Raw genomic sequence first — 21876 nt, forward strand, 5'->3', positions numbered from 1 at the left:
ATATACATATATATATGTACATATATATATATATATATATATTCTCTTAGCATGCATGCAGTAGTCATGCACGGATTAGAGGTGATTTCCAAGTTTTGACTAATAGGGACGTTGTCTAACATAATTGCCCGGGGGATCGTAGTTGCAGGAGACAAACCACCAGCCGTCAATACATTGAACCCTGACGCATGCAAGATGAACTCACTACAATAAATTTGAACTTTTATAGCGATTTTTATAGTGTTGCAAATAAATTCATTGCAATAGATACTTTTTGCAATGAAATATAAGTCCTTGCAAGCATTTGTTGTAATAGGTGAATTTAATGCAGGCGGTGACTTAACTTATTCTTTTGCAGCGTTTTTTTTTTTTTATAGAGGTGAAAGTATGTGTTGCAATAGGAAAAATTTTATTACAATGCGCTACCATCGTTGCTAATGGATCGGGTGCAAACTTACACAAAAATGAAAAAGGTTTTCCCCTGATATCAAACCCACTCTGTTACCGCGTAACTCCTTCTCCACTTTGACTTGCTTGCCCATTTCTCATACCATTTCAGTGTCCATCCACCCCTGCACGGTGAGACCTAACCTTCACCACCCAAGCTTCTATTCCTCCACTTCGCTAGCCTTCCCAGTCAAAGTTAGGGTCGTCTTCTCCTCCCCATACAACTGGGTGCTGTGCGATTGGGGATTTGGTAAATTTGGATTTTTTTCAACAATTTTGACCAAATCGAAGGTGGAGATTGTTGACCAAGCCTTCTCTACCGGCCTTCTCTGCCATTTCCTTCTGGTAAATCAAAACTTCCCCATCTTCCTTCTCACCTTTCTGTCACTTTCTCAAGAAGTTAAGCTCTATGCCAACTCTCTCAGGTATGGGTTCATGTTCGGCCAAGAGTCTACCCGCAAGGAGCTCGAAGACTTGATTGAAAGTCTCTGCAGCGAAACACTAATTCTGCTGCTTCTTCACCTCCCCATTCCTAAATGGTATTACTCTCTCTCTCTCTCTCTCTCTCTCTCTCTCTCTCTCTCTCTCTCTCTCTCTCTCTCTCTCTCTCTCTCTCTCTCTCTCTCTCTCTCTCTCTCTCTCTCTCTCTCTCTCTCTCTCTCTGTTCAAATTGCATTGTGGGTATTCTTGTTTTTTCAATTTGATAGAAAACTTAAGCTATTTGGTATCTCAAAAAATAGTGCTTTTGCAATTCTCTGATTTTGTTTAAGGAGTATCACAATATATTGTGATGGAAGTTTAGGATGAGCTTGAGTCTCTCTCAAATTTTGTTTCCCAATAAAAATAAAATTAAAAAAAAATGTAAGGGATGAGCTTGAAGTGGGTATTATTTGATTTGCAATAATGCTAGAGTTCTATATATAGGATCTCACTCTGCAAGATTGATTCTTGGTGGTAATGTGAAGATAACATCATAACGCATAGAATGAATGTGATGGCATCATTTTGTTGTGAGTTTGAATTACCTGGTATATATTTTTTAAGGGTAAATTACCTGTTAGATTCTAAAGTAATTGTAATCAATCTTAGTCATTTTCAAAAAAGTAGTCTGTCTTAGTTACAGATTAGGTTTTCCTCTTGGTTTCTCGGATTGTATCTTTGGAATTTGATCCATTTGTGGAAATCTAGAAAATTCTATGTGTATCTTGGTATAGGAGACTGAAGTTAAAGTCTATGTGTATCTTAGCTTTTTTCTACCTGCTTTTCTTTTTTCTCTACACTATAGTAGACTAAGCTATGGAATGTTACAAATGAACACACACATATTAACTTTAAACAAGAGCAACCTCTTTAGTATTCTTTCCAGTCTTATTATTTATGAATCCAACGTAAAGGTTGCTCCCACTGGAGTCACACACTGCAATCTTGGCATGCAAGCAGGACTAAAATCCAGCCATTCTATTCTATTCATTCCAATGATAACCCGAGTGCTCACTTGATTGTTACTATTACAATCAAGTGAGATTTGTTCTAGTTCACACTCTTGAGAGGGAAGGAAACTAAGTTTTGGTAAGCTCTAGTTTCGTTTCTTTCCTTTCTTAGGTATATGCTCAACACAAAAATAGCAACCAAAACATCTGTATTCTGAGAGATTTTGTTGCAGTCAGAATTTTTGTATGATGATCTTCCACTTCCTTTTTTTTTTTTTTTCTTTTTTTTCATATATTACTTGTTTAGTTGAGTGTATAACCAAGTGGAAGGAGTGTATAAACAAGGGAAATTTGCACAACCTATTGCTTGAAGAGGTAAGATAATTTTTCTACTCCATTTTGCCCCAAACATTTCAATTTTTGCTGTGATTTTAGTCCTCTCTTTTTAATCCATTTCAGAACTTCATTTTTATGTGTCGAACTCCTAAAAATGAGTTTGTAATTGTGAGCTATGTCCTGGAGCAAATAAGAAAAGTGAACAGCCAAGGATTTCTCCCAAACTCTTAAGTCTCTCTTTCATAATTTTCTAGTTTTGCCACTAGTCCATCTCATTCTTTCTAACCATATTTGTACAACTTAGAACTATGTTTTCCCACTAGTCCATCTCATTCTTTCTAACCATATTTGTACAACTCATAACTATGTTTTCCTTTTCTTTTCCTTAATTATTGATCATGGTAATAGCATAAATTAGATAATGGTTGCTGCATTTCATTCATTTCCACCATTGAGACTATGTTAGGCATATAGAACACAACCACCCTGAGAGCCTTGGATGCGTTTCTTTTTATTTTTGGTTCATGTCTTCTTCTAGCTGTGTTAATTAATATCATAATGATTCAAGAGCATCCTCTATAAGTTAGAACCCTTTTCCTCCTTATTTCGACCATGGAAAATGTGTGTATATGTAATTGTGTCAAGTGGTACAAAAATTGAAATGAAACATAGCTGGACAACAACTGAAACAGTAGAAAGTTTGTCTCCTACCTCCGACTGTTCATTTTATTTTCTCTTGCAACTACTCCTAACTTTAAGCCTTTGTCATTGTAGCCTCATCTAAACACCCTTTTTGAACCCTGATCCAAGTACGAACAGAAGGCACAAACCAGAAGCACAAGAGAAAGATCTACACAACTCAGTGTCAAATTCCTATTGTGAATTCTCTTACTGTTTGCTTAAATTCTCCTAAGAATTTCTTCATTCTTTCTTACATAAGACTTCACCATTTAATCCCCTCATATGCTCATGATTAAACTTGTTCAGTAGCTAGATAATTGATCCCAAATAGAAGCAAAGTAGAAAATAAATTCATTCTATAGCAGATGAAATTATTTAGCAATAAATCAGTAGATTTAATACTTGGTTCTCTTAACATTTTAGCCTCTTATTTTTCATTTTCTCTTCCTTTATTCCATCCCTCCAGCTCAACCTCAAGAGGTGACATCGGAAATACCAAGTGAACTCAAATACTGAGGCTGCTCCTCAGGAAAATTAGTAATTTCTCCATCTCCATAGCATGATTTCATCAAGCCTATGTGCAATCAGTATGCACTTGGGTTATGTTATATTTAGTGCTAAGTTTTGCTAGTATAGAAAGTTGTGGTACTAGTTTCTAACTTCATCTCTTTTTTGGTTGTAATACCTTGAGTCTTGATATTGTCATAAACATGTCCCATAGAAGTTAAAGAGTCTTGCTTTTGTTTTCATATGTTGAAATATGGGGACCATATAAATATGTTGAAATATATGTATTTAAAGAGTGATATACAATAAGTTACTATATTTAAAGAGTGATATACAATATATATATATATATTTAGATTATTTTAGTTGGTACAAATATTAGAGTATGACTCGATACTAATAAGAAATAATTATTGGACAATTTTTATATTTATTGATGTATATAAACTGAAGGAATAGGTGATCACGTCATGTTTCCCCTTTGCATAAATTCCAGACTGCATGAGTTGATGATTGGTATTAGTTGAGATTATTCAATGCATAAAGTTCATCTTGCGTTATATGGACAATAAGCATACACAACTTATAAAGTTCATCTCGCTGTTTCTTTAACAATTCTTCTGTGCAAGTGCTACTTTGTCCCTGCATTGCTGGAAAGTGACATGGCTGGATCAAACAAAGGGTAAGATATAAAAGTCTTTTTTACCTTTTTAGGCACTCGTTCATGCTTGACACAATTGTTAGCTTTGTCTCTAGTGCCAGATTTTATTCCCAAATAATGTAATCAGGGTTTATCCTTGTTTACCATTTTAGCTTCTTGTGCATACATCCTGACTTATTCATGAAGAATCTTATGCACGTAGCTTCTTCAGTTGGTTTAGTGAAACTCAACAGAAAGACCTTTGGCATGCTTCATGATGAGGTAAATTGTGCTCTGTTATTCTATTATAGGGTTTTGATTTATTTTAGCATTAACTCTCTTTAATTTTTTAGAGTTATGCCATGTTACAATGAAAAGATGCAGCTTCTTTTCTATGATTTGACATATTACCATGAAAATCAGGATCGGAAGTACATAGATTGAACTTTTCTTTCTCAAATATTAATTAAATCAAAAGTACATAGATTGGGCTAGCCTGTGAATATTGTGGTAGTGTACCATAAAATTTTATTTTCCTCCAGAAATGTATGATTCTGTCTCTCTTTCGTTTATTTTGTGGGTGTTCTTTACTGTGTTCTCGGTTTTTGGACTTTTACCAGAAGCAGGAAAATGATACATGGGCTTGTGATGAGTTTTGATAGATCTGTTGTATAGGGTAGACCGTAAATTTAGTGATCGGATATGTTTTGGGGTTTACTGACTTTGATTCCGTTTTTAATTGTCAATATACCTATGTGCATGCATATGTTGCTAATATTTAAGGGATTTCTACTTTGATGTGTGTGGTTTGAATGGAAAGTAAAGTGGCGTATATGCTATAAGCCTATAGGCATGCTGCATATGGGTTATAATAATTGATAAGTTGGTCATATTAGTGAGTTAGAGTTATGGTCATATCAGTGAGTTAGTGTTATGGGATGATATTGAACAATATGCAAACACATGAACATGAACAGCAGGCGGAATCATGTGGTCTTTCCTATTGCCAAAAATTTTAATATAGTAGACATCATGGAAATTAAACATGCTGCATTGACATCACACAGCTATTTTGAAAACCATAAAGAAATCACATTGAGATCACAAGAATATAAAGAAAAATCTCGCAAGAGAACTCTATTAATGAAACTGAAGAAAAATATACGGAGCTACACACATAATATGTCTCATGCATGGCCTTTATATAGGCTACAATTTGAAATCTAAAACTAACTTCACCTGTAAAAAAGATCTAAAACTAACTCTAAAACAACTGATATTAAAACGTCAGGGCATGCCACTAAACGGACAACTCATAACAGACTAAAAAGAGAAAAGTTCAACTCAAAGCAATGACAAAAAACTAATACTCCTGATAGGAAGAAAAGCTTTTGCCCACCGGATAGGAATACCTAAATCGACTTCAATCCTCACATAAGCTACGTATATGTCATTAATTTATAGCTATAGGTCCATTTTTCACCGTATATAACAAATGATAGCTTGATTTGTGTAAGCTACTTTGCAAGCCTCATTGTATTATTATATGCTGGTTCCACTTTTCAGTATATAACTTTTTGTCATGCACATACAAGCGCACTTAACAGAAAAAGTACTAAAAGACAAGTAGATATTATAGCCTCATTACATATATGCTAGTTGATCCTTAAACCAGCATATATAGTTGGTCAGGGTCTCCCTAATCATATTTGGTGATTATTCCTACATATATTTGGGAGCTTATCAGACATGACACCTGGAATCACCTTCGCCAGGCATATTTGAGTCCATTTGTCATAGCTGTTATAAGGTATACAGCCTCTCTTACAACTATAACCTAGTTGACATAAACCATCATCTTCTTTGGGTGCTAATATCATGTAAGAATAGAGAAATATCAGCATGTTCTTGAAGTTTCTTTCGAATTATTATCTCTAGTTTATCTTCGCTACAATAAATGTTAGTATTTGTGTTTCTCATCTCAAAACAATTTACTTAGGAGTTATTACTCATTGAAAATAAGTGCTGATGAAATATGTAGTCTGTTATGCAAGTTTACTTTAAATGCAAACCTGTTGTAGATAACCGGTGATAAGACGGAATTGTGTATTATGAAAAGGAGAATTGTTTGGTAGATTTTTTGAAAACGATCTTTTTGTTTTAGTCATTTAAACAATTTAGTTGGTGGGATTTTTCAACACAGAAGATAACAGGTGTAGAAGTCTGTGAAAAGGAAGTACAATTTCAGAACCTTTTTTAGCGTTTCTATGGTGTTAGTGTATCCGATGAAAAGGAGAACTACGTGGCCACTTGCTTTTTCTATAACCATGTGAAAATGTGTATTAAGTAACAGTTTTCTGTTACATATCATTGATTGTACAATGTAAACAAGTTTCTCTTGAGATTCAAGAGACTCATCCATGATGATTTGACCATTTGCAATGAGACTTATGGGTATATTAATGAGAAAGGGTAATTTGATTCGAGTTGAAGGGGAAAAATGGGGGCATTAGGAGAAGAAAAATATCATAAGTAGGATTGGTGAAGAAGACGATTAAAAAAAGTGGCAGAGTATGGGCCTTATTGGCCGAAATGAAAAAAAAAAAAAAAATGATTCATATGGCTGAGTGGAGAATTAGAAATTTGATGGGCTTGACGAAGTTTTATCTGACTGGGCCCAAGGCTTCTCTATGTGTGTGTTTTGTGCTGTGTGCATGTGAATATTGTGGTAGTGTACCATAAATCTTGCTTAATACATCAGTCCTGTTGTACAGTAAAAAACACTTTTATTTTCTTACTTGAGATAAAATGTGAATGAATTTCAAAAGTTTGAGATGGAGAGTAAGATATTTTTGAGATGCTTGTGTTGGGTTAGCATGTTTAGTTTAAGTGGGGTCATTGTGTTGGCAAGTGGACTATAAATAAGACTAAACCAACTTCTATAATATATTTGATCAAATATATTCGTGCACTTATTTAGTTCCTGATGTGTGTTCTAGTCTTATTTTTTATTTTTTTGGGTGCACTTGTAATGCCTGATTAAAGACTATCTTGCCTTTTTTTTCATATGCAGTGGGTGGTAATGAACCTTAGACCAACAAACTCTCTTGGTCCGTTGTCATGAACTTTCTTGTGGGTGTTTGACAACAAGGGTATAGCTGAATGTTTCAGTCCTATGATTACACAAATTGATGGTATCAATTCCTTGTTACTTTCGTAATATCACGGACCATATGAACTTTGAAGTTGCCCCTTAGATACAAACATTAACTATTGTTGCGATCCATTTGCATTTTTTTATTTTATCTGCCTACAAAATAAAAGATAATTTTCATTTCTTCATTATATTTTGATTCATCTTTCTTTCTACCACCCTAGATATGTTCAACAAAGTTGTACATTATTTAAACAGCACTTTACGTACCCTTCTCTATTTAGTTTTTTGTGTTCTAGATTATCTTTTTTTCCCTTCGATTTCAGAAACTTTCAACTCTAGTATGCTTAGTTTATTTAGTTAAGATTGTGGATAAATGAGAGATGTTTAAGACCATAAGTAGGACTAAAGCTACTAGCTGTCCATGGTAGTGCTGAAAATTCTGCTATGCACTCAATATTCCTGATTCAACTAGTCCATTTCATTCCCATTTTTCATTTGCATCTTTTGCTCAACCAAAGTTATTTGTTCATATGAAAAAATATTTAAAACAAGGGACAAAACCAGTCATCTTGTGAGCTTTAGTTCTTTATTTAATTTGGTTCTAACAAATTACTAAAAAGCTGTCAAATGCCATTTTTGGTGAAAATTTCATATTTTTTGTACTTCCTTGTTCTCTTCCATTTCTAAGTAAATTCCTATCATTTGCACATTCTTAACCCATGATCTTCATATATCTTTCATGTAGAAACTTGAATGGCTTTTATTGGACAACAAGCATGCTATAGTTGGAGGTGGCTTTGGCCGAAACATTTTATTCATTTTTTCAAAGAATAGATGCAATAATGGTATGTGTTAGATGATTAGAGAAATTTTAGCAGTACTTTGAAATATATCAAGCTACCCCTCCATCTATATAAATTATAATGTCAATGAATTTATAATTTGATTTGGTTAAGGATCCTTGAGTACTTTGTTGTTATTTTCTATGTACCCTTCGTATTATTAAGTAAAGGGAATTAAATCCTAGCTGATCTACTAAATTTGCTTCTAATACAAGTAAAAAAAATTACTGAAACTATATGTTTCTTCCAGTTTATACATTATAGGGATATGTATAAACTAATTAATGGGTTTTTTATAACAGTTTATATATATATATATATATATATATATATATATATTTATTTATATCTTAAACTATGTATATGTTTAATTGTCTTAGCCAATTTGAGTAGTAAATATTTGAAATCAACTTAATTTCCAAAAAAGCAAGTAGTTGATAACTCTCCAAATTAATGATTTATATACTCTTAACAGCTCAAGCATGTACAGTACGTGTAGTTGTAAAATTAGTTGCAGGGAACTGGGTTTTGGATGATAAAGATATTATATGCATCTCAAAAAATCTAAACCATCTAAATGTTTTTAATTATATATTTGCATCAATATAAAATTGATGCAAAATCCACAAATATGGAACGGAAAACTGATAAATGGCAGCACCAATTGCATCCAAATAAAGTTATATTTGCATCGAGTTATTATGGATACAAATGTCTATTCGCATCCAAACCAATTTGTTGTATCTACTTATTATGGATGCGAAATAACAACATGATAAACTGTTTACCCTAATTGCATCAAAATATAGTTATTTTGTGGCGAGTTTTTGTGGATGCAAATGTCCATTCGTAATCTAACTTTGCTTTTATATCGAGTTATTATGGATGTGAGTAGACAAATATAATAAACTATTTGCACCAATTGCATTCAAATGAAGTTATTTTACATCAATTTATTGTGGATGCAAATGTCCATTCGCATGCAAAAATCTTTTTTGCATCGAGTTATTATGAATGCGAATGGACAAACATGATAAACTCACATTCCCCAATTGCATCCAACTATCCTATTTTTGCATCGATTTATTATGGATGCAAATATACATTCGCATCCAAACACATAGGTGGTTGGGATGAGTAATTCTAACCAATTTTGGATTTTTTTCAACATATAAAAATTGATGCAAAATGTAAGGTATTAGCAACCATTTCATTAAACGGATGCGAAAACTTAATAATAACTAAATAATAGCATCCAACTGTCGACGATTAAAAATCGATGTAAAAAGATATTTGCATCGATTTTTTCTTATTTTGCAACTAAAACTTGCGATGCAAATGACTATAATTCTTGTAGTGACTGAAGTGTTCCAGACAACTTGAGTATAATTCAGGCACAGTCCTCCAACACAAGAATTGTTGCTGTAGTAATAGTAAGGCTTCTCTGCCACCCACAAATTCACTGCAGCTGTCCCCGTAAAGGAACCACTGCCTTTGGCCAGATTCTCCCCGTAAGTACAGCTTGAATTAGGGGTGGGCAGCGGGGCCCCGCACCCCGCTACCCCGCCCCCGTTCGCCCCGTCCCCGCCATGGCGGGGCGGGTAACACCGCCCCGCATGAGCGGGGCGGGGTCCCCCGCCCCGCATCTAGTCCCCCTAGTGGGGACGGGGGGCGGGGAGGGCCCAACCCCGCTCCGCATTTCCCCCGCCCCGCCCCCTACATATATAAATATTATATATAAAAATATAAATATTTATATATATATATAAGCATAAATATTTATATATATTCAAAAGCATAAATATATGTTTATATATATAAATATATTTTTATATTTTACAAATTGTGTATATATAAATATATATATATTACAATTTTTTAGAGTTGTTTACAAAGTATGCATTAACAAATTTAAAAACTATATAGTTTAAAACTACTACACTACAACTTATATAAAATATGCACTAGCAAATTTAAAAACTACATAATTTTTAAATTATAGTCATATTTATAAAATTTAAATTTACAATTTGGATCTAAAAATATATTTTTAATCACTTTTAGATTTAGAAATAATTTTTAAATATAAAAAAAAGTAGTAACTTTTTAAAGGGAAAATGAGGCGGGGCGGGGCGGGTATTCGCTCCGCACCCCGCCCCGGAGATGCGGGGGCGGGGGACGGATGGAAAAACCCCACCCCCGCACCATGCAGAGCGGGGTGTGGGGAGGGGGCTACCCCGCACCGTATGGTGCGAGTAGCACCCCTAGCTTGAATGCACCAGATTGCAGTCATCAATCCTTGTGTTTGCATAGTTTTGAGCATAGGCTGCTACCGTGGTGTCCCACGTCATATTTTGGACACCAACTTGTTTTCGAGCAGCGTTGTGAGCATCGATGTAGTCTTGTGGTGAGTTTTGGGCAAGAGAAAGGGGAACCATAATATTGCTAAGCCCAAAGAAAAAAGAAGGTAAGAAAATTTAGACAAACCCATGTTTGTAATTTCGTGTTGAAGGTAAGATGAAATCTTACTCTAGCTGGATGAGAAACTTGCCATTACAGTGGCTATATATAAGGAATTAAGAATTTTCTATTAAGTACTTTATATAAGTTACTAATATTTGTCGCCATTTTACGCAACTTAAAGTTATAGACTTCCTCCTTGGACATGCATTAACACTTTGCGGTCAATTCCAGATAAGTTTTAGAATGGAGAAAAGAGCTGATCAAGGCTGTGCACATGACATCCAAATGAAGGGACTCCTTTTCCAAAACAAAGAAAGCTAGCTCCTAGAGTATAGTTTTCTTATAGAAGAATGCTAGACAAATTTACGTATTACTTCATAATAAAATTAATGAATCGAAACCGGTCCGGCTGATATTTCTTGTCCCTGCATGCAGCATTGCAATACCGTGTATCTACACAAGGCCAGTCCGAGTTAGATGATGTTGAATTGTTAGATTACATATTGATGGTGCTAAAATACATTGAGGAGGCAAATTAGCGGAAGTATAGCAGGAAACAATGATCTTTCATGATTTGAGATAGTTTTGGACACATTTCGATATTTTGATCATAACTTTGATTATGGGTATTGGAATCGCACATATAATCCCAATTCGTAAAGCTCTTTTCGGCACGCACTTCGTTTATACAAAGGTATGCTTGGTGTGCATCGTTTTCGATGTCAAAATCTACTGTTTTTCCCTCCAAATCTCTATTTTTAGATATTATCTGCATTTTATGTTAATATTTGATTGCTCGTGTAGGAAATATTTCTGAATCCAATCTAAGTTAGATCTTTGGCATATTACTTTTTTATTTGCATATTTATTTTTGGTGTATGCTTTAGGATTTTACTATTTTTGGAAAATTATGATATTTTCAATTTTATAGCTAATTTAGCCCGGCTTGTGGGTAGATTTTCACCATTATTGAGATTGATTATTTTCTATAGAATATCAGTGTCGTTTTCTCTGAGCTCTTGAGCGATTCTCTTGTTTTTCTTTCTTGCAAATTATCTATTACAACTAGCCTGCAGAATATTAATCTCTATTCTATCCACCATCATGCATGATAGGAAAATATAATTTTCACCATAATTATATAAGATTTTTAGACATTGATCTATCACTTTTATTTTCACGGCCGTGATATATATCCCTTACTTTTTATTTTTATTTTTATTTTTTTTTTTGTTTTTTATTTCATGCATGAGGTCTTTGGAATATATATATTTATAAGATTCTTTTAAAGAAAAGAAAATTGTCTAAAAAAGAATGACCAAGGGTGACACTATAGGTAATTACGGCCACTAATTGGGATCTCCGGCGGCCTATTATAATTAATTTAAGAGGATTACAATTAATTCTCTCCATTTTTCCGGAAAACTTCTTGCTTAGTTTTTTTACGTGCCAATGAATTTCATGACCGTGTTAATTAAGCCTTCTAATAGGCCCGTGATCACGCTGTAGATTGCTTGATCTCTCGAATTTCCCTGAAGTCATAATTAAGTACACATGAGAAGAGCTAGAGCAGGATATATAGGCCGGGCGATAGCTATAATTAAATATAGCCATCCTTCCACATAATTTAAGGAATATTTAAATGATCACAACGTACCCGCCATCTAAAGTTTTTCTACGTTTGACCAAAACAAATACACATACATCATGTCTTACATTAGTAATATTCTCTCACAAGTAGATCAAATCAATTAGCCAAGACAATGAGCCTATAATTGAGGGCCACATATTATGTTAAAATCCTACGTGATCATTTGTGTTAATACCTGAATTCGTCAAACAAGCATATATTTGGTCTAAATGGAACAAAAGGAATAGAGTCTATTTTGTACAGTTATTTTTTCATACTCTTTATAGACTCCATTAATGTAATTTGTCAAAATATTTATTTAATATAAAAAAATTATACAACCAATTAATCACAATAATTGAGTGTATAAAAAATATGAAAAAATGACTGTATATAGAATTTTTAAAAATGATGTAGTTTTGAGTGGTAGGGCAGAGTTGTGATTGTCAATAACAAGTACATGTTTGTTTTCAAGTATAGAGTTATAAAATTGAGAAAGTGGTACCATTATGAATTCAATCACTGTTCGTGCATTTTTCCGTTTTTCGGCTAGGGGATTAATGTCAACATGAATATGGTAGGATACTGACCATTTCATTTCTCGCCTTCTGTTTGAACTCCTCCTATAAAACAAGTAAATTGTTGCTAGACTCTACCGGATCTTGAAGGAAGGATCGGACCGGACAACCCCAATAATTAAGTTAGCCATGACTCTTTTCTTATCTCTAGTGAAATTCAAGAGAGAGTGAGAGTATTTTCTTCGCTTCGTCGATTCTATTTCCATCTTACAGAGTAACTTTTTATAAGATTTTCAGATCATATAGATAAATACTAATTACTATGTGTTAAGATCGGTTATATAGTTATGAGTGAGTGGTTTATTTCTTTATTAACATGGAGCTCAATGGCTATTATCTAAGAAGCAGACTTTATCCGGTTAACGAGCTCTTTGAGTCGAGACCATGACTAACTATTCTTATCCCAACAATCTAGATTAATCGGACTTCAACTGTCTATTGGCCAAAATCAATGTGGTAAATCAATGATCAACACGATGCATGTAACGGGGATCAACTCAAAAAACATAATGGCTTTAATTTATTATTATATATGTTTGTCATTCTCCTCGATATGAACAAGAAATTAAGAATTTGATTGTGGAACTTAATAATTTGTGGCGTATAAATTAAGATGTCGCAATATGCATGTATAGTCGGGAAGAAGCCAAAAGTTGGGGGGAAGGCTGCCAACGCAAACGAAGTCGATGCATGACCTCCTCATATATAATATTACTTCACGAGTTTCACTTTATTTATTCAGAGTAATTTGGTGTCGTTAATATTACATGATCACTTATTCAAGGTCACCCTCTAAAATGAAACTCGTAGATGCATGCATGCTTGCAATTAGTAAGGCCGCTGCCCGACATAGTTGCCCGGGGGGTCATAGTTGCAAGTGATGAAGGTGCCGCCATTGTTGCATCTGACTTTAGCACAGCCAAGGCGCACAGAATTGCGCCAAACCACCTGAGTATAGTGGCCGCACTGGCGGCCGGTAGCACATGAGTTAGAGTTGTAGTCGTAGTCGGCCTTCTCTGCTACCCAAAGGTTAACGGCAGCCGTTCCCGAGAGGTCACCACTGCTCCCTGCAAGATTCTCACCGTAACGGCCACCCGAGTGCACTAGGTTGCAATCACCCTTACGTTGATTAGCATAATTCTTTGCGTATGCCTCAACGGTAGCATCCCAAGTAATAGGTCCGACTCCAACCTGTGATCGAGCCGCGTTGTGAGCGTTGACGTAGTCTTGTGGTGAATCCTGGGCGCTGGATTCATGGACGAAGGCAAAGGTCAGGACAAAAACAAATATTATTGCTGGGGAAATGTTTCTCATGATCATGAGTCCCTGCATATTGGTTTCTCGTATGTAATGCAAAGCAAAAGCTAATTAGCGTGCAGGATGGTAGAGCCAGAGCATGAATGATCGAGTGGTATATATAGGGAAATTATCAACGCTTGGGTCAATATTCAAACGAGTTAGGGTAGGGACACGAAATTTCGTAATTTTTTCATTTCCCAGTCTAATTTTATCATTTCCTAGCCACCAGTAGTACTACTGTGGAAATTATGTCATGGATTCTGGAAGATGATCTTTAGTAGAATTTTCAAACGTGGGAAGCGTATACTACACGTAAAACCTTGGTGGAACTAAAGAGACCTAAAGCACCACTGGCAAGTTGCATGCGCCATAATAATGATTATAATGATTATATTAATTTTTATATGTCTTTCATATATATATATATAAAGCGTAGTGTACGTACGTACCATCTATGATACAAAAAATACAATTAGACACATATTCTTGGGAAAAAAAAAATGCTATCAGCTATTGTATATTAATATCATTTTTGGGCTTATGAGTCCACTGCACGCGTAATTTTCTCTCTAGCTAGCTAGCAAAAAACTAACATGTTTAGCTAGCTTTAATTACAACAAAAATGTTAAAAGAAATCAACTCAAGGAAAATGGCAAAGTGCCTGGTGTCATTTACTGTAGAAAAGATATTCTATAAGATAATAAAAGAAAAAGGCTGAAAGAACTCTAATTATGAAAATAGACAAATATTATAAGCTAGCTTCAAGTATTTAATTCATAATTATATAATAAAAAGTTTTAGGGACACAATATTTTAAGTTTCTAAGAAAATTGAAATTTTTTTATTGTGGTTCTATATTGTTTATTTTAAGAAAAAAAAACCTAAATATATATAAATTCTCAAGTTTTCTAAACAAAACAATTACGTACTTATAACCATATTTTGGTTTTGCCTGATCTGCTCCCTTGAATCCGCCGGCGATTTAGGTGCCTTAAGCTTGCATGGTAGAAGTCTACGCCTTTATCCTGTAAGAAAACTTATAATTAATTAGATATATGTCGATATATGGCCTAAAAATCAACGCAATTAGCTAGCAGCTTCCCGTCCAGGGTGGGAGTCGTACCTGATCTGTAAGTCGATCATCGTGAAAAGTATGCTAACCATGACCAACGTAAGCGAAGTTGATTGCGATCGAACTCGTGCGTGCGTGAACTCGGGTGATCCTAACGGAGGAATGCTGCACATTATCTTTTACTATATATTTTATATATTAAAATATTATTTTTTATTTTATTTTATTTTTATTAAATTAATTAAATTATTTTATTTATTATCTATATATTATATATTTATTATAAAAAAATAAAAAAAATTAAAATAAATATAATATATAAAATATGAAGATAACAAGAAAAATTTTTCAATACTAATTATATATGGTGACAGGTCTTACACCACGTTGAACAGTATTACTACTGGTCATGACCTGACGAGCACGGCTATCTCGATGCATGCATGCCTGCCGTACGTGAACATGAATTAACTTAATTTGTGGATAGAAAATTAATTAAAACTCGTCAGCGCATGTTATATATAAATATATATATATATATACACATATATTCGTTGTCACAAGTCAAGGTGATTAATCGAAATTATCGATCATGAGGATTATATATATATATATATATATATGTGTGCAAGGGTATCTGTAAATGCAAGAGTTTGATTAAGATTAAGTGACTAAATTGATAAATTGATAAATTTTGATATGATTAAGTGACAAAAATAATAAGATTAAGTAACTATTTTAAGTTTATCTCGCAGTTATTAAGAATTGTTTTAGATAAGTTAAGAGTATAAAAATTGAGTTCCAAAGATTTTGTAATTATCCAAAAAAGAATTTGAATGGAAAACTACTAATGTTGATAAGATTAAAAGTGACAAGTGTCAACAATATCCCATCAAAAAAGTCTGACGTGACAAAGTCACTCTGTCAATAGAATCTTATTGCAATTTAAACTGCTTTCAGATTATTTATTTAAGTTATCCTATTGGTTAAGATATGTAGAGATTTAATTTTAGATATTTTTTTATGTCACTTTCCTATTGCTTATTTTGGTGAGAAAACTCATTGAAGAATTTTTATATTATTTCTCTCAAAAAGTATAATCGTTGATCTAAAATTGAGATTGAGTGATCGTAATTCAGCCACTAGAGTTCCAGGAGAAACCCAGTTATAACCGTACTAAGTTTGAGTATTTAACCTTCCAAGACAAATATCCTCAAGCCTCATAATCCGCTACCACTACCTAGAATGGTATTGTATTTGTTAAAGAAAATCATGTTGTTGATGTTCCTAAAGAAGTCGCTTCAAAAGTAAATCATTTTAAAAAGTCACAAGAAACATCAACCTCAAAAAAGTTAAACCGAGGTAAGGTTGGAAGTAAGTTTGTGCTCATTTGTCATTATTATAGTATTTCTAGTCATATAAAGCCATATTACTTTAATTTGAGTAAAGTGCAAAAAAATAATGGTAAAGAAAAAGATAAAGATACTTGGAAACCAAATCCTAAAGTTAAGGCAGCAAATAAATACCATAAGCACCAAGATAAGTGAATTGTCTGAATTTTTTCTTACAACAAAGATAAAATCACAAAAATTTGCAATGATGTAAAATTCGCCTCAAAATTTAAAGCAAAGTGGATTAGAAAAAAAGATGTTACATCACATTAATTGATAGGAGCACTTACATGTTCTTGCATTTAAAGAAGCCGGCCAAGTTGTGGATGTTCTAAAAGAAGTCATCTTCAAAAACAAATTATTTTAAAAGGCCACATGAAACATCAACATGAAAGAAGCTAAATCAAGGTGAGATTGGAAGTAAGTTTGTGCCTATTTGTCATTATTGTGGACAAATAAACACCATAAACGCCAAGACATGTGAGTTGCCTGAATTCTATCTTGGCAACAAATATAAGATCACAAAAAGCTGCGAGGATATAAAGATCGCTTCAAAATTTAAAGTAAAGTGGATGGTGAAAGAAAATACCGTATCATATTAATTGATAGGATTACTTGCATATTCTTGCATTCAAAAAAGTCAAGTTATGAATACTCCAAAAAAAGTTTCTTCAAAAGCAAGTCATTTTGAAAAGGCACAAAAACATCAACTTCAAGAGTTTTATAATTGAAATTTACTTGTAACTGATTTTCAAATAATAAAATTGAATTTTCCGGATTTGGTTGCCCTATAGGATTTTACCTTTATAAAATTCTTTAAAAGGTTTGCCTCCGTTATCAATATTCATATTGTGCAATTTATTTCCTTTATGTTATTGCTTTATTATAAAATAATTACACGATTGAGGACTAACTAATTTATTGAGTGAATTGATAGATTTTAGTTTATGATACATGGAGATTTGGGCAATTTCAGTATCAATTAGGACTTAGCTGCACCAACCAGGGTCCATATTCTAGTACTCTAGCAGTCTTACATATAATAGATCATTAATATATGAGTAATGTTACGTACAATCACTTTTGCATACTCTCTACGTACTCTACTGATATGATTGGTTGGATTAATTTTTTTTTAATATACAAAAAATCATATCACTGGAATGCACAAAGGAGTTCACAAAAATGACTGCACATAAAATTTTTGTTAATATATATATTAACAAATGAGTTAATTGTAGCAGTATTCGGTTTTAAGGACCAATTAAAGGCAACAATTGAATGCATAGAAAGGGAAAAAAAACCTGCACGATACAAAAAGAATGAAATCTGCATGCATGGGATCCATTTTATTAATTGTGCTAAAGTGAGCATGCATGCCTGCATTGAGGCGCGCAGCAGTCTCGGTGATGAATTAATTAACTGGCCTGCACGGGACAAGAGATCAGATAATATTGGACAACTAAGGTGATAAAAAAATCCACACGATTAATTAACAATTGTTAGTGAAAATGTCATATATATATATATATATATATTTATGATGGTTGGAAACTTTTAACCATTTGCCAAGACTTCCCCCATACACGCCACCTTGGAAATTATGCCTTTGGATGACTGACAAATAGGGTCAAGTATAGACTGCCTTTGCTCATTTGCTACAAAGACAATTCCAAAGTGTGCGCACCATTTTTCCCTTCACGTTCTCTAGACTACTGTACTAGTACGTAATTGAACGTCACGGAATTCCAATGGTCATTGGTGGCTAGGGACTTGCATAGCACTGTCTTTACTTTGTCTTTTCCTTTGCTTCGTCGTTCTTTCTATTTATTTTCTCATTCTTCTGCTGGAAAATGTTGGCAAAGAGTTTCAGATTATTCTTTGCCCTTACTTTTTGGTGCCGGCCTGGGACTACTGAAACTACGATACAAATTAAGAAAACGTAGTCATGCATGAATTCTGAGCAAGCTATAAGACAAATGGATTTTTTTTTTTTATCAAAATTTTGCGATTAAAATGATTATTTTCACGATTTTCAAAAATCTGTTTATTTTAAGTGGTTTGCGCGCACAACCTTAATAATTTTACTTTAAAGCTGCGTTCATGATCAGCGCGCCTTAAGGATCGGGGAACTATATAATATATATTAATTATACATATATGTGGGTAACTCAAACGGCCGGATGTATATAGTAGCAATATGTTTAGAGAAAATTACGCTTCCTAGTAATTATGTAATATTTTAAAAGAAAAATGATAGATCCACCGACCCATTATTTATATCGAAATGTATTTTTTTTAATATTTTTATTTGTTTATTTCTTCATATTGTGTTTTTTATTTTTTAATAATTTTTTAAAATATACAAAAAATTATTACTTCTATAAAAAAAATTAATTTATCACTATGTATACGTACAAAGTGTTGGCGGTAGCACCTTACATCTATTTTAAAATAAGAAATTCTATTTACAATCTCCACTTAGATTGGCTAGTTAGCCTCAATAAATCTTGTACAGTTTCTAAATTGTCTCTGCTTGATCTGATCTCTTCAAAACCTCGTGGCTAATTTCCTCAAGCCAAGCGATGATTAAACATTTCCACGCATGCATGGCTTCCTTAGGATAACTACTAGCGACCAAAGTCGAAAGCTATTATTTTCTGGTTGGTCCGGTAATTGGTGCGAGAAATATGGATCCATGTGTCAATTATGAGTACATACATGCATGAAGCAATTAAGCATTCAATGTTCAATGGATATTCTCATGGGGTCAAAACCAATTACTATTGATTTATGAAAAATTATACTCATTATCTCTATATATAATTATATCATACATTTATTTTTATTTTTTTCTTAACAGATGTATGGTGTACGTATAATATACCTACTAAATTTGGTCTTTCAATTTGACCCGAAATATTTTGTTTTGACCCGATCCGATGAAAGGTGAAATAATACTTACGACCGCATCTAATTGATATAATGGGATTTTCCAAAGAATTACGAATTTTCAATTACATGTCAATTATTCGGGTCAAGTTGGAATAGATAGACAATATAAATCGAACATGTCAACAAAATGGAGCTATAATAGTTCTCGCGTGATTCATTTACTATAGATTAAAACGATATTAACCTTTTTGATTTATTTTTTTATATGTATATTAAATGTGAAATACACATAATGCATGCGTTTGGTTTTGTTTGAACTTAACACACTATTCTTATAATGTTTTTTTTTTTTTAATTTTATAGTAAGGTAAAATACGAATAAATAATATTTATATTTTTAAAGTATATAAATACTGTACATTCATTTAAAAAAATATTTTTAAGATCTGTAAGTTTCATATACTCATTTTGAAAAAATAAATAAATCTGAAATTTACATAATTTTTTTTTTAATAATAAATTTCACTTTATTAAAAAATATATATATATATATATATATATATATGCAAAGACCGCTTGGAATCTTACATTTCCCTTCTGAGAATACACAAACACGCTGCTTCCCGATCTAATAGGGCCCAACACAAACCATGCAACGCGTGCACGAGCAGCGTAGCGAGCTTCGATCTATCGAAGTAGGCTTTGTGGGGGGAATTTAGGCCGTTTGGGCATGGAATTAAGGACATGGACCAATATGGCTAAGCCCACGGCACAACAAACTGCTATGAACGCATCATTTAGAAAGTTCTTTCTTTTTTTAAAAAAAAAAATAATTATAAAATAAAATAATCATTCGGTAATCTTCTGAAACTAGTGTAATTTTATCGCTTTTATTTCATCGAGAAACCCTCCATCTTCATGAAATTACAGTAAAATTAAAGAAAGTGATGGGCGTGGTCATGGATCCTGGATGCACGATGGGGGCTGGCCTACGGAGATGCTCGGAGCTTTTGTACAAGAACCACGTGATCTCCCATTGTAATGCTTAAGCGGGCCCAAAAATAAAAGCCCAAGGTGCTGCTATGTATTTATTCGGCCCATTTGGGGTTTATTCGGCCTTTTTGGTATCAAATTAATGAATATTTCATGGATGAGAATCTCCTAAAACTTTTATCCAAATTCTCCTCGAGATAAGGCTGGGGCGTTGGGGCGAATTCCACCTGCTTTGACCGGTGGCAGTTAGGATCATCTACCCAAGAGGCGAACATATGAAATGAATCAACTTGATGCAAATATACCGACTGATTTCATGAATATTGTAGAATAACAACGCTCGTTGGGAGGAGGGAGATCAGATCAATCGTGGTATCATTCTCAATAACGAAATGAAAAGGAAAAATCAATTACTGTTAAATATAATAGGAAAAGATGATCATTTTTTCCATAAGCAACACCTGTTAACTAGTACGGCCGCTGCCTGACATAGTTGCCGGGGGGATCATAATTGCAATTGATGAATGTGCCGCCGTCGTTGCATCTGACTTTACCACAGCCCAAGCGCAAAGATTCGAGCCAAACCACCTGAGTATAGTGGCCGCACTGGCGGCCGTTAGCACATGAGTTAGTGGTGTAGTTGTAGTAGGTCTTCTCTCCTACCCAAAGGTTAACGGCAGCCGTTCCCGAGAGGTCACCGCTGCTCCATGCAAGATTCTCACCGTAAGGTCCACCCGAGTGCACTAGTTTGCTGCAATCACCCATACGTTGATTAGCATAGTTCTGTGCGTATGCCGCTACGCTAGCATCCCAAGTAATATTTCCGACTCCAACCTGTGATCGAGCTGCGTTGTGAGCGTCGACGTATTCTTGTGATGATGAATCAATCTGGGGACAGGAGAGATGGATAATGGTATAATTCAGGACACAGACAATTGCTAATGAAATATTACCCATTGCAGTATTGCCCCCCGGATACCTTGGAAAGAAGGGAGATCAAATTGACTTGCAGTTGCCTTTGGATGACTCAAAAAGTAATGAATCAATGATATTTTTCTTGCACGTTCTAGATTCTCATCGTTCGCCGTAGCGTATGGGTTACGACTTCATTCCAATCAGACAATCGTGGTAGGGACTTGCATGCACAAGTCTTTGGGTGATGCTACGGAGCCCACGAGTTGAACCCATCATCGACCGATCACGTGACTTTTTCATTAATTGCCCTGCCCGAGTTGCATTTTCACCATCCCCTGGAAGTAAAAAAAAGAAAAACCGTAATTAGAAAAATAATAATAATAATAATAATAATGGGGAACAAGAACTAGAAATAAAAAAGAGAGAAACCATTTCCTGTCCCTCTGCCCGATACCCATTTTCACCCTTCCACCTCCATTTTCATCATTCCTCCATCAGTACCCACCCCTCCCCCATCCTTCCATCCCTGCGGGAGACATTTTCCAAACACTTAAGATATCACAGAATCAAACAGAGTATTCAAACAAATCCTCGTTGAAC

General features: G+C 34.1%; 2 protein-coding genes and 1 pseudogene across 2 annotated transcripts; all 3 read right to left on the reverse strand.

The window, feature by feature from the left end:
* Positions 1–99: 99 nt before the first annotated feature.
* On the reverse strand, positions 100–10531 carry LOC122311492 (annotated as a pseudogene).
* A 2884-nt stretch (positions 10532–13415) lies between these two features.
* LOC122309141 (pathogenesis-related protein 1-like) lies at positions 13416–14110 on the reverse strand. Its single transcript, XM_043122511.1, has one exon. It carries the CDS (start codon positions 14041–14043, stop codon positions 13540–13542), a length of 504 nt encoding a protein of 167 aa, XP_042978445.1. The 5' UTR covers positions 14044–14110; the 3' UTR covers positions 13416–13539.
* Positions 14111–20651: 6541 nt separating this feature from the next.
* Positions 20652–21572, reverse strand: LOC122309072 (pathogenesis-related protein 1-like). Its single transcript, XM_043122429.1, has one exon. It carries the CDS (start codon positions 21316–21318, stop codon positions 20830–20832), a length of 489 nt encoding a protein of 162 aa, XP_042978363.1. The 5' UTR covers positions 21319–21572; the 3' UTR covers positions 20652–20829.
* Positions 21573–21876: the final 304 nt, after the last annotated feature.

This window comes from Carya illinoinensis, chromosome 5 (genome assembly GCF_018687715.1).
Source record: "Carya illinoinensis cultivar Pawnee chromosome 5, C.illinoinensisPawnee_v1, whole genome shotgun sequence".
Lineage (NCBI taxonomy): Eukaryota > Viridiplantae > Streptophyta > Magnoliopsida > Fagales > Juglandaceae > Carya > Carya illinoinensis.

Excerpts from the sequence above, each read along its gene's own strand:
- LOC122309141 (XM_043122511.1), bottom strand. The coding sequence starts at position 14,043 with ATGCAGGGACTCATGATCATGAGAAACATTTCCCCAGCAATAATATTT.
- LOC122309072 (XM_043122429.1), bottom strand. The coding sequence starts at position 21,318 with ATGGGTAATATTTCATTAGCAATTGTCTGTGTCCTGAATTATACCATT.